The sequence below is a fragment of the Saccopteryx bilineata genome, chromosome 4 (assembly GCF_036850765.1).
Source record: "Saccopteryx bilineata isolate mSacBil1 chromosome 4, mSacBil1_pri_phased_curated, whole genome shotgun sequence".
In the NCBI taxonomy this organism is placed as follows: domain Eukaryota; kingdom Metazoa; phylum Chordata; class Mammalia; order Chiroptera; family Emballonuridae; genus Saccopteryx; species Saccopteryx bilineata.
In genome coordinates, this window is record NC_089493.1 from 24,464,028 (window position 1) to 24,481,323 (window position 17,296).

Consider the following 17,296-nt stretch of genomic DNA (forward strand, 5'->3'; position numbering starts at 1 on the left):
CCAGGGCACACAGGAGAAGCACCCATCTGTTTCTCCACCCCTCCCCCTCTCCTTCCTCTCTGTCTCTCTCTTCCCCTCCCGCAGCCAAGGCTCCATTGGAGCAAAGTTGGCCCCGGGCGCTGAGGATGGCTCCGTAGCCTCTGCCTCAGGTGCTGGAATGGCTCTGCTCTTAACAGAGCAATACCCCAGATGGGCAAAGAATCGAAATATATATATAGTAGCAAATATTTTAGAAAGGATGGGAGGAAGCAAAAAAAAAAAAAGTGTCCCGGCCCTGGCTGGTTCGCTCAGTGGTAGAGCGTCGGCCTGGTGTGCAGAAGTCCCGGGTTTGATTCCCGGCCAGGGCACACAGGAGAAGAGTCTATCTGCTTCTCCACCCCTCCCCTTCTCCTTCCTCTCTCTCTCTTCCCCTCCCGCAGCGAGGCTCCATTGGAGCAAAGATGGCCTGGGCACTGGGGATGGCTCCTTGGCCTCTGCCCCAGGCGCTAGAGTGACTCTGGTCGCAACAGAGCGACGCCCCCGGAGGGGCAGAGCATCGCCCCCTGGTGGGCATGCTGGGTGGATCCCGGTCGGGCGCATGCGGGAGTCTGTCTGACTGTCTCTCCCCATTTCCAGCTTCAGAAAAATACAAAAACAAATTTCCGCTTTGTTTTGCCCTGAGGTTAGAGGTAGCACGCACTGAGCAGAGAGCGGACACTGCTTTTCCTATGTTAGTGTTAATTTCAGTTTCTGTGTCATTTGCTGGGTTATTATGGGGGTATGAGAAAGCTCAGAAATTTTTTCCATATATGTCAATGGTCATCACTTCTTTGCTTTATGCATTTTGCCCTGTGAAAGGTTTCGTAGGAATGCCTGCTTTCGGATAGTGGTGGAAACCTGTGTACATCTCTATCCCGTGTCTGTCTGGGCAGGGACACCATCCCCCAGAAGAATGGAGTTGTATGAAGCTCCACGTGCAAGCTTCACAGATGGGGGCAGTGCTCCTGCGGGGGCACAACAGGTGTCCTTACACAGGCCCACCGGAGCCTCAGAATTCACTGCCGAACAACATGGGATACACCTGCCCAGAGACCCTGCATCAGTGGGGGTGAGGTGGGGTCTCCAGGCCAGGGACGATGTGAAGAACGAACACAGTGCCTGGCGGGAGGGTGCTCTCCTCTCTCCCCCCTGAGCACCCTCCATCACAGGTAAGTGACCTTCATCTCGTGCTTGCCGCACCCGAGGCCCCATTGTAACGCAGCCGCCCGTCAGGACAGGGACTGCAGGTCTCTGATCTGCCAGGGAGGAGCCCAGACAGGTAAGGAAGCTGCCCAAGGTCACACAGCCAGCGGGGGTACAAGCTGAGCTTTGAACCCAGATGCTGTGGCCTCCAGCCTGCACAAGTCACCACTGCATTCGGCTGCCGAATGATGGAAGTGGGCGTGCTTTGTAAATGCAGAGGCGGTTGTACACGCTGGGTTATCCTCACGAGTGTCCGTCCATGCGTGTGTGCACGCAGGTGCGTGGAGTTGAGCTCGGGCAGAGCTGAGTTTGAACCCGAGCTCTGATACTGAGGCCTCACGTATAGATAGATCCCTTACCCTCTCTGCGCCTCCGCAGCCTCGTCGTTAACACAGTCGCACTCGTTCCTCAGGATGCTGGCATTCATTTAATCACTCAGCAATGATTTATTGAATTCCTGCAATAAGCCACGCATCGTGCTAGGCACAGGACACAGTGTGAACAAAGCAGACAGCTTCCTGCCTGCACAGCACAGAGCTGACGCTCTAGTTGGACTGGGTGACAGAAGGCACAAGAAGGGCCTGGACTGGTATGGAAGATCAGCTCAGGGGTGGTCCCAGGTCGCAGCTGTGGGACTCTGCGCATATCCCTTAGGCCTTACTTCCAGTTGCTGGAGGGCGCCCACCGACATTAGGGTCTGCTCTGAGCTGTCCAGACAAGCGCAAAGTACCTGCCTGGAGGGCGAAGCCTCCCCCCAACCCCCAGCAGCCCTCAGCCAGTGGCTGGCGGAGTTAGTAGGTAGATAGCCCAGCTCCGTCTCCTCTGGGGGATAACTGAGGCGTCCAGGGGGATTGAGCTCCAGTTGCCCACTGTGGTCACTAGCCTGATGGAGCATTCTGTACCAGCTGCCTCCCTTCCCTGACTTGCTCTCTCCACCGTCCCTGCCACCACCACCCGCGCCCCCGCCATGGTGTCTTCTGGGACCAGATCACCCTCGAGGGAACCACTTGCCCCGGAATCCTTGAGTCTGTGTTGGCTTCTGAAGAAACCTAAACTAAGTCCAGATGTCCCCAGCCCCTGCCCTGTGCCCTGTCCACTCCCAGGAACCCCCAGGGCCGATGCACACAGCAGGAGGGTCCACGAGAGGGTGGCATGTGTGGCTGCGATGTTTGGCCAAGACTTCTATGACGTCTGCTCACCCTCTGGTTCCGTTGGGCACCAGGGAGAACTAGAATTGAACATTCTCAGCACTCGCCGCCACAGTCCAGCTCTTCCCCATCACTGTTGCCACTTTACAGATCAGGACACTCGCAGAGGTTATGCCCCCTGCCCCCTGCCAGGGTCCCACAGGTCAGATGCCTGCCGCTGCTTGAATTCAGATTCAGACCAGACAGCCTGACTCGAGAGCAGGGTAAGAAGCCTGAGCTGGCTAATTCCTGTTGTGAGGGCTGTCCAATGCATTGCAGGATCTTTGGCCTCTACTCCTGTACGCCCCTGTGGGGCAGCTGTGTTAGGCTTGCTCGCAGGGTTACCGGCTGCAGAGCACTTCGCCTGATTGGTATGTGAGTGTGTGGCTGCGCCATGCGTGTGTGGCCTGTATAAGGCTATGAGTGCTTGCGCTAGAGAGAGAGTGGAGATTATGGATACAGGGATTGCCTGCCCGCCACTGTGAGGGGCCATTTTTGTTATTTGTTTCCCTGAGAGGTGGTTTCCCCTGCCTGTGTGCTTGTCCGCCTTTGTGAGACTATTAAAACAGAATGGAGCCCTGGCCGGTTGGCTCAGTGGTAGAGTGTCGGCCTGGCGTGCGGAAGTCCCGGGTTCGATTCCCGGCCAGGGCACACAGGAGAAGCACCCATCTGCTTCTCCACCCCTCCCCCTCTCCTTCCTCTCTGTCTCTCTCTGCCCCTCCCGCAGCCGAGGCTCCATTGGAGCAAAGATGGCCCGGGCGCTGGGGATGGCTCCTTGGCCTCTGCCCCAGGCGCTAGAGTGGCTCTGGTCGCGACAGAGCGATGTCCCAGAGGGGCAGAGCATTGCCCCCTGGTGGGCAGAGCGTCGTCCCCTGGTGGGCGTGCCGGGTGGATCCTGGTTGGGCGCATACGGGAGTCTGTCTGACTGTCTCTCCTCGTTTCCAGCTTCAGAGAAATACAAAAAAAAAAAAACAAAACCGAATGGCGCAACCCTTTCCGGCTCCGCAGTTTTTCTACCGTCTGCCCAAATCTAGTGTGGACCTGCCTGGCCTTGGCCACCGGCATTACAGCCCCTCTCCAGTTGTGACAACCACAGATGTCTCCAGACGTTGCCAGATATCCCCAGAGGAGAACCACTGCTTAACCACCTGCCCAGGAGGCAGTGGGATCCAGATCCGCTGGAAAAGCGGCATGACCCTAAGCCCCTGCCGCCTAAAGTCTGCTCGTTCGTCCCTGTGGCCCCACAGGCTGCAGACAGGAACCTCTGAGCAGAAGGGACACTAGGGATTCCGTGGAACTGTGGGTGGGAGCTGCCAGCAAGGCAGTGTGTGGAATGCTCCAACCTCCAAGGTTGGTGAGGGAGGTGCTCAAGTGGTTCCATTACTCATCTCTCCATCCTCTAGTCCTCCACCCTGGCTGTCCAGACCGAGGCACCCTGACTCAGCGAGACACTCTGGTGCCAGACTGAGACAGAGCCCTGCGACCAAGTGATTAGTGTCGGAGCCTTGGAGTTAGGCATCTGAGGACCACAGAAGGGAATGTCAAAGTGGAGAGACAGAAGATTGTGAATCTCTCCAAGAAAAAAGAGCCAACGAGAGTAGGAAACTAGACTGATTAAGCTCCTGGTTTGTGAAGGGGCCTCTCAGGACTCCCACCTGTAGTGTTAGAGCACAGTGGTCCAGGTTCTGGCTCCACCACTAAATGTCTGTGTGACCTCAGGTTTGCCTGCTCGGTGCTTTAGTTTCCATTGTCAAATGGGGTTGACAGCTAGCACTTACCCCTGAGAGTTGTTGGGTTGTTGGGAGGATGATGCTGGGAAAACAGCTAGGTCAGGCTTGCTCTCTGGTATACCAGCTGCAAGGACTGTGCTTGATTAGTGCGTGAGCACGTGGCAGCGGCACATGTGCACAGCCTATGTAAGGCTATGGGTGCTTGTGCTCAGGGAAAATCGCAGTGGATTGCGGATGGTGGATTGTGGATTGCCTCCCTGCCACTGAGGGGTCTGAGAAGAGGTTTTCCCTTGCCTGTTTGCTTGTCTGTCGTTGTGAGGATCTATTAAACGGTAATGGCACCGTGCTTTCTGTCTCTGCAGTTTCTCTACTATCTGCCCGAATCCAGTGTGGACCTGCATGGCCTCGGCCACCGGCATTATAAATGAGATGAGAGATGAAATGCTTAGAGTAGTGCTTGGCACACAGTTGATGCTGTGGAAGTGTATGATAAATGAAATTCTGACTCCAAGAGACTCTGGGTAGGAATTATTATCCTCAAGTTACGGATCAAGTTGAATGAGCTAGTAAGAGGCAGAGCTGGGATTTGAACCCACGCTGATCTGCCTCTCCAGAAACCATGTTTTTTGCCCTGGCCAGTTAGTGCAGTTGGTTTAGAGCATCACCCTGAGGTTGCAGGTTCAATCCTTGGTCAGGGCACATACAGGAACAGGTTGATGTTCCTGTCTCTCTTTCTCCCTTTCTCTCTCTAAAATAAATAAAATAAACATTAAAAAAAAAAGAGATGAGCCCTAAGTTGTTTGCTCAGTGGTAGAGAATCAGGCCAGCATGTGGATGTCCCTGGTTCGATTCCTGGTCAGGGCACACAAGAGAAGCAACCATCTGCTTCTCCACCCCTCCCCCTTCTCTCTCTCTCTCTCTCTCTTTCTTTCTTTCTCTTCCCCTTCCCCTTCCCCTTCCCCTTCCCCTTCCCCTTCCCCTTTCCCTTCCAAACCCATGGCTCAGTTGGTTTGAGCACATTGGCCCTGGGGGCTGAGGATGGCTCCGTGCAGCCTCTGCCTCAGGTTCTAGAAATGACTCAGTTGTGAGCATGACCCCAGAGGGGCAGAGCACCGAGCTGGGTTGCAGGGCACATGCGGTAGTCTATCTCCCCTCCTCTCACTTGCAAAAAGAAGGAAAAGAAAAAAAAAAAAAGATTCATTTATGTTTTTTTTAAAAAAACAAACATGTTTTTTCAGCCATACCACCCTGCCCAAGGTAAGGAATGGGACGTGGGGACAAGGCTGTGGCCTGGGTGGGGCAGGACCTTTAGGCTCATGGCCGCTGAGGTTCGTAAGTGTAGCTCTAAACAGTGCTCTTTCTGCCCAGGCATGGAGACGTGGGCAATGGCTGTAGCCTGGTGGTCGCTGGGTGGCCGCTGAGTCCCCAGTGCCCCACTGTCTGAGCAGGGGAACCCTGGAGCAGGAGCCAGTGACAGCCAGGGTCTGCCTTTCGCTCCACTGTCTGTGCTGAACAGGGGAGGTCCCCGTGTGGCCCCAGTGAGCACTGGCCGGTGCGGGAAGTAGCCGGCCGGCCGTAGGAGCAGCCTGGGATGGGAAAGGGGCCAGGCCCAAGTGGGCAGGCGGAGAACGGTAGCTGTGGTCAGAGACACTAGGGGACACAGCCCCCACATGGACAGCTGGGGGGCCCGGGGTGGGCGCATGTGGAGGGAAGGACCCAGGCTTGCTGCTGCCCACTGGTAGTCCTTCCTGGGCCCACCTCCTCTGACTCATGGGCCTGGGAGGCTCAGCCTCAGCTCTCTGACCGCAGCCTGGGGCACTGGGAGGCAGCCGGCCTGCGCTGGGGAACCACGGCTTCACACCGCGGCTTCCCTCTCTGGGCCTCAGCTGCCCCTTCTGTGCAGTGAGGAGGCGGGACTGTGTTTCTTCCGTGTGTAGAGCCTGATTTTAACCCTCCTCTCATGCATCTCGTTGGCACCACTTGTCCAAGTGCTGTGTGGAAACAGCCTCACTTGCCCTCTGAGGCGTTCAAGCTGTCATGTTCGGATATATGGTCACAGGATGGGTTTGTGATCTGGTTGGGCCCCAGGGCTCCTGAATGCCCTCTGACCAGCTTTTTTTGGGGGGTCTACATGGGGCTGGCCGTGACAGTGGTCACCTCTCTCTCACCCTCCTTCCCCCTTAGGGAGCCTTTCCAGATCCCAGCTCACCTCGGCCAGCAGCTCTGACCCCGGAAGAGGCAGCGCATCCTGGGACCCAGCAGGACAGTCCCTTGCTGCTGGAGCTGCAGAAGCTGCCGGGATTGGCCAACACAGACTTGAGTACCCCAAACCCCAACATCCAGGTGAGAGCCGTGAGGGCCCTGGGCCCAGCGGACATGTGGCTCAGCTCTGAGGTCGGGTGTCCTGTCCTGTATCCCTCGGAGGGCGTGGGTTCTGGGTGGGCTTGGAGAAGTTGACCCTGCACGCTGTGTGCAGTTGTTGGGGGAGGACCTGCTTCTTTGTTTTCGAGCTGCAGACCAGGAGCAACTCATGTAGCTCCCACTCATAGCAAGGGACAAACAGCCCCAACCTGGCAGGGCTGTCGTGAGGCCCAAAGGAGTGGAGAATGCGTCATCTTTTTAAACTGACTTTAGAGAGAAAGAGAAACATCAGTTTGTGGTTCCACTTATTTATGCATTCACTGGTTGATTCTTATACATGCCCTGATCGGGAATCAAACTTGCAACTTTGGGTTGTCGGGACGGCGCTCTAACCGATTGAGCTACCTGCCCAGGGCTGCAGAGAATGCTTCTTGAACTGCAGGGGATTCCAGAAATCTGGGGGGAGGCCTTGTGTAGAAAAGCCTGAAGGTCTGACCCCCACCCGGGCCCAGCCCCTCCTGCAGTCCCCTGAAGGAGCTGTTGAATCTAGTGGGTGAGGGCCTGCCTACCAGGGGACCAGCGGAATTCCAGTTCCCATACTCCACTGCCACTCCTGGTTCCCTAATGGCAGCGATTCTGCATTTCTGTATAGAACCTACAGTTACAAAACACTTCCACCAAAAGAGAAATGTGCAGAACATAACTGAAACTGTTTAAAAGTAGATGTGTGTATGTGCGCGCATGTGTGCATGTGATACCTGGAAAGCAGGTCCGCAGAGAATTCTCTGTCAGTGATGGAACGTGGGCGGTGTTCACTTGCTTCTTTATATTTTGCTGTTTGTTTTTTTCCCCCTCAAATATTGTTCAGTGACCTCAGGTTAATTTATAATAACCTCAACTGATGTGTTTCAAAGTTTGTTTTTACATAAATTAGTTCCTATTACCTATTTCCCCTCCACAATTTGGTGAAAGAATGTCCCCCCATGCCCCTCGGGAGCCGCACTGGGGACTTGCTGTTTTTGCTCTTGTTTTCTGGTTCTACAGTGAGAAAGTGGAGGCTCAGGGCTGTTAGTGGCCCCTGGAGCTCTTGAAGCCTAAAGGCTGGTGGAGCCAGAATTCAAAGCCAGTTTTTCTTACACTAGTGCAGGGGTCGGAAACCTTTTTGGCTGAGAGAGCCATGAATGCCACATATTTTAAAATGTAATTCTGTGAGAGCCATACAACAACCCTTGTACCTTATGCATTATCCAATAAAAATTTGGTGTTGTCCCGGAGGACAGCTGTGATTGGCTCCAGCCACCCGCAACCATGATCATGAGTGGTAGGAAGTGAATGGATTGTAATACATGAGAATGTTTTATATTTTTAACTTTTTTTTTATTAAAGTTTGTGAGCCAGATGCAGCCATCAAAAGAGCCACATCTGTCTTGCAAGCCATAGGTTCCCAACCCCTGCGCTAGTGGGTCCCCACCCTGGCACATATTAGGGCCACTGTGCCTGGTCCCACCTAAGACCAGTTAAATCCATATCTGAGATTGGGTTGGGGAGTCAAAAATCTCCAGGGAAGCCCTGACCGGTTGGCTCAGTGGTAGAGCGTCGGCCTGGTGTGCAGGAGTCCCGGGTTCAATTCCCGGCCAGGGCACACAGGAGAAGCGCCCATCTCCTTCTCCACCCCTCCCCCTCTCCTTCCTCTCTGTCTCTCTCTTCCCCTCCCACAGCCAAGGCTCCATTGGAGCAAAGATGGCCTGGGCACTGGGGATGGCTCTATGGCCTCTGCCTCAGGCGCTAGAGTGGCTCTGGTCACAACAGAGCGACGCCCCGGATGGGCAGAGCATCGCCCCCTGGTGGGCGTGCCGGGTGGATCCTGGCCAGGTGCATGCGGGAGTCTGTCTGACTGCCTCCCCGTTTCCAGCTTCAGAAAAATACAAAAAAAAAAAAAAATCTCCAGGGGGCCTGAGCAGTCAGAGGTCGCTGGCTTGAGTGCAGGCTCACCAGCTTGAGCATGGGGTCACTGGCTTCAGTGTGGGATCATAGACATGACCCCACGGTCGTTGGCTTAGGCCCAAAGATCGCAATCTCCACTTTCTCACCCCAAGGTCACTGGCTTGAGCCCAAGGTCGCTGGCTTGAGCAAGGGGTCACTGGCTCAGCTGGAGCCCCCTCATCAAGGTACATATGAGAAAGCAATCAATGAACACCTGAAGTGGCACAGTGAAGAATTGATGCTTCTCCTCTCTCTCTCTTACTCTTTATCCCTCTCTCTGTCTCTGTAGTTCACACACACAAAAAAATCTCCAGGGGATTCTGATGCACAGCCAGGTCTTAAGCTGTGACCCGATGTGCCCTGAGCGGCCCGGAAGATTGGGCCTCTCTCCCCCTGCCCCTGCCTTCACCCTCATCATCTTCCCTCTCCTTAGTGTCCGCCTCTGAGCCCTACCTCACTGACCGGCCTGGAGTCTGTCTCCCTGCAGGTGACCATCGAGGTGGTGGAGGACCCCCAGGCCGAGGTGCAGATGGACCTGTTGGCCGAACCAAGCCATCGCTGGCCCCAGGTTGCCCCCAGCTGGCTCTCTGCCAGGAGTCTCTTCTGGCCGCTCTTCTGGGCCTACCCAGAGCACGAGGAGGTGGGGTCCAGTCTCAAGGGCAGAGTGCCAGGGGAGGAGGAGGAGAAGGAGGAGCTCTACCCTTCAAGGTACAGGAAGAGCAAGGACCAGGAGGGCAAAGACGAGGAGGAGGACGATGAGGAGGAGCCTGGGTTCAGCGGAGCCGCGGGTGGCTGGGAGCAGGGCTGGCTGTCTTCCAGGAACTGGACCCTCAAGGAGCTTGACAGCTTCGGTGAGCACCCCATACCAGCACCCCCAACCGCTGCCCTTCGAGGTCCGGAGTGGAAGTGGGGGTACACAGAGGGCTGAGAGCCTCCTGAGCCGGAGCAGCTGGGGAACTAGGAGCTTGGGCCTGTACAGACACTACCAACAGCTACATAGTAACATTACCCATAGCTTGCAAATTTTTTTTCTCGGAACGTTTGGTCCTCACAACAGCCCTGAGATCCTCTAAGCAATACAGAGATTTATCAGTTTCCAACCAGTTGGGAAATACATAAATCTCATCATTCACAACTGACCTCATTTTCAGACTCTGTGGGTTTGAATTCTGACCCTGCCCCTTACCAGCTGAGTGAGATGAGGCAAGTTACTTAACCTCTTTGTGCCTCAGTTCCTACTTCTATAAAATGGAGAATGGCACAATCTTTACTGCCTAAGATTGGGTGTAGAGGGTATTAAGCCAGTGAATACATTTAAAATGCTAGCAGTATTGGCTATTTTTATTTCTTTTTATTAGAAAACACATAGTACAGTCTGTTCAGAAAATACTACCTAAAAATCCTGCCCCCCCTCCCCGTGACAGACAGCCATGTTTATTTTTGCACAGGCAGTTAGTTCAGGGTTTCGCTGGGTGCAGACCATTTCATGCACATTTGCAACCTTTCTCCCAGAGCCCTGCTATTTTATCATTGGATGGAAGCGCCTATGATTAGTACTAAATCCTAACAGGCTTTTCTCAGTTTACCAAAATAATATAAACTAATAGGCAGAATGTTCATTACTTTCAGCTTTTCTTCCATTAATTATTCTTGAACTCTGGGTGCCAGCCTGCTTGGACCTGCCTGGGAAATGAGGGGAGCACCAGTTGTGTCGTTGCTTTGAGGGGTTCCACAGGGTCTCTGGCCCTGGGTCTCAGGCCCTGCGCAGCCAGAGGGCTGCGGGTGCTATCGTGTGTCAGTCTCTCGCTAGGACAGGCTTCCTAGCATGGGCAGCAGAAACAGTCTCTAATACCCCCAATGACAGGGAAGTGTTACCACCCTGGGGTTTTTTGGTTTGTTTGTTTTTTATTTTTGTATTTTATTTTTTCTGAAGTGAGAAGTGGGGAGGCAGACAGACTCCTGCATGCGCCTGACCAGAATCCACCCGGCATGCCCACCGGGGGCGATGCTTGACCCATCTGGGGCGTTGCTCTGCTGCAACTGGAGCCATTCTAGCGCCTGAGGCAGAGGCCATGGAACCATCCTCAGCACCTGGGCCAACTTTGCTCCATTGGAGCCTTGGCTGCAGGAGGGCAAGAGAGAGATAGAGAGAAAAGAGAGGGGGAAGGGTGGAGAAGCAGATGGTTGTTTTTCCTGTGTGCCCTGGCCAGGAATCGAACCCAAGACATCCACACACCAGACCTATGCTTGCCTGCTGAGCCAACTGGCCAGGGCCTGCCCTGGGTTTTGATAACACTTTAGCTTCCAGGGTTCTCCAAATTTTTTACACAGGGGGCCAGTTCACTGTCCCTCAGACCGTTGGAGGGCCGCCACATACAGTGCTCCTCTCACTGACCACCAATGAAAGAGGTGCCCCTTCCAGAAGTGCAGTGGGGGCTGGATAAATGGCCTCAGGGGGCTGCATTGCGGCCCGTGGGCCGTAGTTTGGGGACGCGTGGTAGGCCCTGGCCAGTTGGTTCAGTGGTAGAACATAGACCTGGTGTGTGGAAGTCCTGGGTTTGATTCCTAGTCAGGGCACACAGGAAAAATGACCATCTGCTTCTCTTCCCTTTCCCCTCCTCCTCCCCCTTCTCTCTCTCTCTCTCTTTTTTTTTTTTTTTCCTGAAGCTGGAAACAGGGAGAGACAGTCAGACAGACTCCCGCATGCGCCCGACCGGGATCCACCCGGCACGCCCACCAGGGGCGACACTCTGCCCACCAGGGGGCGATGCTCTGCCCATCCTGGGCGTCGCCATGTTGCGACCCTCCTGGGTGTCGCCATGTTGCGACCAGAGCCACTCTAGCGCCTGGGGCAGAGGCCACAGAGCCATCTCCAGCGCCCGGGCCATCTTTGCTCCAATGGAGCCTCGGCTGCGGGAGGGGAAGAGAGAGACAGAGAGGAAGGCGCGGCGGAGGGGTGGAGAAGCAAATGGGCGCTTCTCCTATGTGCCCTGGCCGGGAATCGAACCTGGGTCCTCCGCACGCTAGGCCGACGCTCTACCGCTGAGCCAACCGGCCAGGGCCTTCTCTTTCTCTCTTTTCCACTTCCACAGCCATAGCTCTATTGACCCTTCATGGAAGATAGGAAGCCTCCTCCTCAGGCACTAAATATGCTTGGTTGCAAGCACTGGCCCCAGATAGGCAGAGCAGTGGCTCCAGATGGGGGTCACTGGGTGGATCTTGGTTAGAGTGTATGCAGAATCTGTCTATCTCCCCTTCTCTCACTTAAGAAAACAAGCTAACAAACTATAGCTCAGAGATAAAGGGATACTTGCTCAAGGTCACACCGACAGTGGTCAGGTGACCTCCAGCTCCGATATCTTTTCCTCTTTGTTGCTGTACTGGCATAGAGTATGTGGCTGGGGGTTGTGCTGTCTCTGAAGGGTCATCCTGCATTTGCATGGGTGTTCACTGGCACAGGGATTGAGTGGGGGCTGAAATCCAGCCCTTCGCCTGCTCGCTAGGCTCAGAGCCCTGGCACGTGCTGCCTCCTTCTGATGAATGGGTCCCTTTGGCTGATTTTCTCTGGTACACCCTGTGGGCTATGCTCTCTCACCCCTGGCTCCCTCCCTTGACCCAGATCATGTGCCTCAAGAGGATTGGAGCCCCTGGTCTCCTTGCAGCGCAAGCTGTGGCAATGGCAGCCAGCAGAGGACTCGGCCCTGCGGCTACTCCTGCAATGCCACCGAGTCCAGTGCCTGCGACCTGCCCCCCTGTCCTGGTGAGACGAGCCACAGCGCCTGCACAGGGGTGGGCTTGGGAGAAGGGGTGCAGGAAGGTCACACACAGGGTGGTCCTGCCTTATCCTAGACGTGTCCCAGATGCTGTGGGCACTGAGCGCCTGGTGAGGGCTGGGCTTCCCCATCAGGAGCACAGAGGTGCCCTGGGGTGCCGTCAGCCTGGCCTCCTCTCTTCCTAAAGGCACTACGGACGTCCCCTTGGGCTCCCCCAGTGAGGGGTCACAACCCCTGACCCACAATGCTACGGACACACTCAGCCCAGGTGAGTGGGGGGCCAGGCCTTGCCCCTGGGATGTGGGGGAGAACCTCTCGGGAGGGTGGAGCGTCATTGCCCGGGCAGGAATCTCGCGTCCATTCATTGAGGCAGAAAGTACTTCTGGCTGGAAGGGTAGCCTCCCTAGCGCAGGGGTGCTAGCACTCTGAGCGCCCCAGACAGGCCCCTTGCTCTCTCCCAGCCTGATATTCTTTTTTTTTTTTTTTTTTTTTTTTCATTTTTCTGAAGCTGGAAACGGAGAGACAGTCAGACAGACTCCCGCATGCGCCCGACCGGGATCCACCCGGCACGCCCACCAGGGGCGGTGCTCTGCCCCCCAGGGGGCGATGCCCTGCCCATCCTGGGCGTCGCCATATTGCGACCAGAGCCACTCTAGCGCCTGAGGCAGAGGCCACAGAGCCATGCCCAGCGCCCGGGCCATCTCTGCTCCAATGGAGCCTTGGCTGCAGGAGGGGAAGAGAGAGACAGAGAGGAAAGCGCGGCGGAGGGGTGGAGAAGCAAATGGGCGCTTCTCCTGTGTGCCCTGGCCGGGAATCGAACCCGGGTCCTCCGCACGCTAGGCCGACGCTCTACCGCTGAGCCAACCGGCCAGGGCCCAGCCTGATATTCTTGCTGGGAAGATCATGGTGGAGCCTTGGAGCTTGGAGATCATCCTGTGGGGCATATTCTTCCTGGCAGCAGGATGGGAGGGACATTCTGGCTTCCACTCCTGGGTCACCCTTGGAGACTCCTGGGGAGGCTTTGTCTGGGAAGGGGGTGCCGTCAGAAATGGGTCAGGGCCCAGAATACAGGAAGGCCCCTTCCAGCAGCTTGAAGCAGGCCATGCTTTCACCAGCATAGTCAGCATCTGTGTGACGTGGTCTCAACTGCATCTTGCAAGGAACCAGGAGGCTGCCGACAGCGCCCCCCCCCCCCAACACCACAGAAGCTCACTATGCACCTGGGACTGTGCTGGGCTGGAGGTGGTGGTGGGGGACCTGCCCTCAAGGAGTACATGTCTTGTTGGGGGAGAGATACATGAGCAACTAGAGCACTGAACTGAAAAGTGTGCCCAGAAGGTCTGGAGCAAAGAGAAAGGAGCAATGTGTTCTGTGCAAGTGTCAGAAACCACATGTCCCCAGGTAGAGCGATGAGGGGAGGGCAGCATAGACAGAGGGAGCCACTGGGAGTGCAGAGTGGCAGAGTGACTCACACAAGGTCATAGGGCCCGAGAAAAGCAGTTAGGAACAAGAACGGGCCAGTGAGCAAAATACAGGGTGGGCAAAAGTAGGTTTACAGTTGTTCATGTGGAAAATAATACAATAAATAACAACACAAGAATAAACTGTTTTATGTACTCACAACTGGAAACCTCCCTTTGCCTACCCAGTAGTGCAGCGGTTCTCAACCTGTGGGGCAGGTCGTTCGACCCCCGCCGGGGTCGCGACCCACAGGTTGAGAACCGCTGCAGTAGTGAAACACTTGCTTACCATTTGGCTGAAATGGCTCTCCTTGCCCAAGCGCCCAGCCCCTTCCCCAGGGTTTTTCGCACCACTCAGCATCTAAAGGAACACCGTCTGGACCCCTCTTCCAAGCCTCTTAGCCAGTGTCTGTTTTAAACTATGGCCTCTTGCTTCAGGTTGCCTGGGTGTTGTGTGGGGGCCCCTGTCTGTCAGCAGGAGAGACCAGCTTGGACTACCCCCTGCTCTGGTGTGGGGCCCGCTGCTCCTGCCCCCAGGGCTCTGCTTGGCCACACCTTGGCACCAGCTGGGGCTCTGGCCTCCTCTCTGCACATTGGCCCTTGACCTTCCGCCACCACACCACACCCAGGGGCTGACCAGACTTCCCCACTTCCCTGCCCTGTGCAGATGTGGACAGCTGTGAGAAGTGGCTGAACTGTAAGAGCGACTTCCTAGCCAAGTACCTGAGCCGGGCGCTGCGGGACCTGCCCAGCTGCCCGTGCACTTACCCGCCGGAGGCAGCGCACAAGGCCGTGAGCCTGCACGACGAGCGCCAGGGCCGCAGCTTCCAGTGGAAGGACGCCAGCGGCCCGAGAGAGCGCCTGGACATCTACCAGCCCACGGCGCGCTTCTGCCTGCGCTCCATGCTGTCCGCCAACAGCTCCACGCTGGCCGCCCAGCACTGCTGCTACGACTCCAGCAGCCGCCTGCTGACCCGAGGCAAGGGCGCCGGCGCACCTGACCTCATCAGCACTGACCTCTCGCCCGAGCTGCACTACAAGGTGGACACACTGCCCTGGATCCTGTGTAAGGGAGACTGGAGCCGCTACCACACCGTGAGGCCCCCTAACAATGGCAGGGCCTGCGCCCACAACCCTCCTGAGGAGGAGTACCTGGCCCAGCTGCAGGAGGTCAAGGAGTACTAATAGGAGGCCTGCTGTGCCAGAGACCTTCTGGGCAGGCCCTCATCCCGCCCCTGCCCTGGGTGGGGGAGCGCAGTCTGCCCTCTGCCTGGGAACCCCAGGCGGGCAGCGTCCAAGTGTCGGTGTGGCTGGGGAGAAGGTTGAAGGGTGTGCAGGGCCCAGGGCGAGGGGAAGGTCCCCTGGGGATGCGGCGGGGACCTGTGTCTGTAGGGACCTCCCTCTCCTGCCTGCTAGGAGGCACTGTCCCAGCTGGTCACTCCTCTTCCTCCTCCTCCCTCGGAGCTGGGCTCTCCTGCCTTGGGTCACACACAGGCGTGAGCTGGGCTGGCAGGCTCCCCACACACAGCCCGATTCCCAGGACCTGTGATCTCAGACGCCCAGACCGTAGGCCAGTCCCTCCCCCCCCCCCCCCCCCCCCCCCCTGGCCGGCCCTTTGTCAGCCCTAGGTCCTAGGTGACCAGCCTCCGTTAATTGAGTGGCGGCACATGGCCTGCTGGGAGCCACCAAGTAAAAGGGTTGTCTCAGCTCTCTGCTGCCCTTCAGGGGACACCGCTTTAGCCTAGGGCTGAGGGACAGACAGGCTGAGGCAGCCAAGCCGAGGCAGGCTCCAGGTGGGAAAAGCTCCCCCAATTCAGGTCCCTTTGTCTAGTCCACCTGTTTGTCCGGATGTAGGAATGTGCAGGGCTGGGAGATGGCACTGCCCTGAGTGTGTGTGTGGGGGTAGCGGCTTGTCACAGCAGCCAGGCGTGGGGGGGACCCGAACCAGCTCAGGAGGTGTGGCATGCTCCTGTGGTGCGCTGGTAAACCAGTTCTCCGCGAAGGGGGGACGGGGAGCCCTGACTGTAGCATTTGGGCAATTTCTGTGGTGTAAGTACTCCCACCGTGGCCAGCTTCGCGCTCCCATGACGATGTCACTGGACGCACTGAGTTCAGAGGGAGAAGAGGTGCACAGTCCGCTTCCACAGTCCACCTCGTGCCTCTTCCCGCCTCCCTTCACCCCATGATTTCACTCCTCGCCCCTAGCCAGCTGCCTTGAAGCTCTCTGGGATCCTCAGCAATAAAGCACTTTATTTTCCAATTCTGTCTGATGCATTTGGGGTCCAGCAGAGTGCAGGGCAGAGTGGGGAAGGGAGGCTTGGCTTGTAGCCCAAGCCGAGCTCGAGCTCCCAGCTCCCAGAGGTGGTTTGTGACTGCCTCACCCTGCTGGGCAGGCACGGCTCCTGGGTGCAGAGGCTCGACCACACTTGCACCTGTCAAGGGCTGCCTGGGAGCAAGTTCACTCTGAGTTTTTTGGTCACAGAGGTAAATTGCATCTACTCCAGAGGAAGTGACCCCACTCCCCTGGGTAACTTGCTGCAAGAGGTTCCAACACAGTTGCCCCAAGGACTAAACCGATACGATGGCAGAGGTGGGGCTTTCCCCACCTTAGTTGATGCTTTTACCAGACACTCCACTATCACTCCTGCCCTTTGGGGACAGAGAGAGACTCATCAAGGGAACGAAGCAGAATGAGGCAAGATGTGCCCAGAGCAGCCACTCGGAGAAGCCTAAAGAGCCACATGTTTCCAATTAGCATCACACGAAGAGGTAAGTTTATTAGTCTAGTCCGGGACCACGGTCTAAAAATACTCTGGTGCATCTAGAATGTTACAGGTCAGAGAGGGCAGGATCTCAGGCCGCCAGATGGAAGCCAAGTCACTCTCTCTCGTCTGTCCAATTCAATACAATTAGTATGGGCATGTTTAAATTATTTTTAGCAGAAACACAAGAAAGACATTTTCACGGAAAACTGCAAATTCCCCTCCTTTTTAATGTAACTTACTTTGACACACATGCTGTCTAAATTTAATCTGTACGTAATGGTTGTTTATTACCTAGTAATAACGGTATTTAGCCAGTCCTTTCTTTTCTTTTTTTTACTGAGAGAAACAGGGACAGTGAGAGACAGAGAGGGATAGACAGGCAGGCAGGGAGAGAGATGAGAAGCATCAACTCCTATCTGCGGCACCTCAGCTGTTCCCTGCTTGCTTCTCATACGTGCCTTGACGGGGGGCTCTAGCCGAGCCAGGGACCCTTTGCTCAAGCCAGCAGACAGGGTCATGTCTGATCCCATACTGTAACTGGCGAGCCTGCGCTCAAGGCGAGTAAGCCCTGCTCAAACTGGCGACCTTAGGGTTTCAAATCTGGGTCCTCGCTGTCCCAGGTCAATGCTCTGTCCACTGCACCACCACTGGTCAGGCCCTTGGTGGTTTGTTTTTTGTTTCATTTTTTAAGGTGTTTGTAAACAATACCTAAGGACTTCTTATAAGTACTATTTTCTGGAATCAGTAACTCTCCAGCCAGGCGTGAAAGGGCTCCTCTTGTCACTGGCCTCTGTTAGGAGTCTGGGTTAAGAGGGG

At 56.0% G+C, this 17,296-nt stretch overlaps 1 protein-coding gene across 1 annotated transcript in view; it reads left to right on the forward strand.

Annotated features, from left to right (window-relative positions):
- The window catches only part of ISM2 (isthmin 2), a 34,235-nt gene extending 18,260 nt beyond the window's left edge, over window positions 1-15,975 (forward strand). Inside the window, exons 3-7 of the mRNA XM_066276670.1 lie at window positions 6,323-6,481; window positions 8,970-9,333; window positions 12,102-12,242; window positions 12,443-12,523; window positions 14,383-15,975. Of these exons, the coding sequence (XP_066132767.1) occupies window positions 6,323-6,481; window positions 8,970-9,333; window positions 12,102-12,242; window positions 12,443-12,523; window positions 14,383-14,900 (1,263 nt within the window). The 3' untranslated portion in view covers window positions 14,901-15,975. The remainder of the gene's footprint in view (window positions 1-6,322; window positions 6,482-8,969; window positions 9,334-12,101; window positions 12,243-12,442; window positions 12,524-14,382) is intronic.
- Window positions 15,976-17,296: the final 1,321 nt, after the last annotated feature.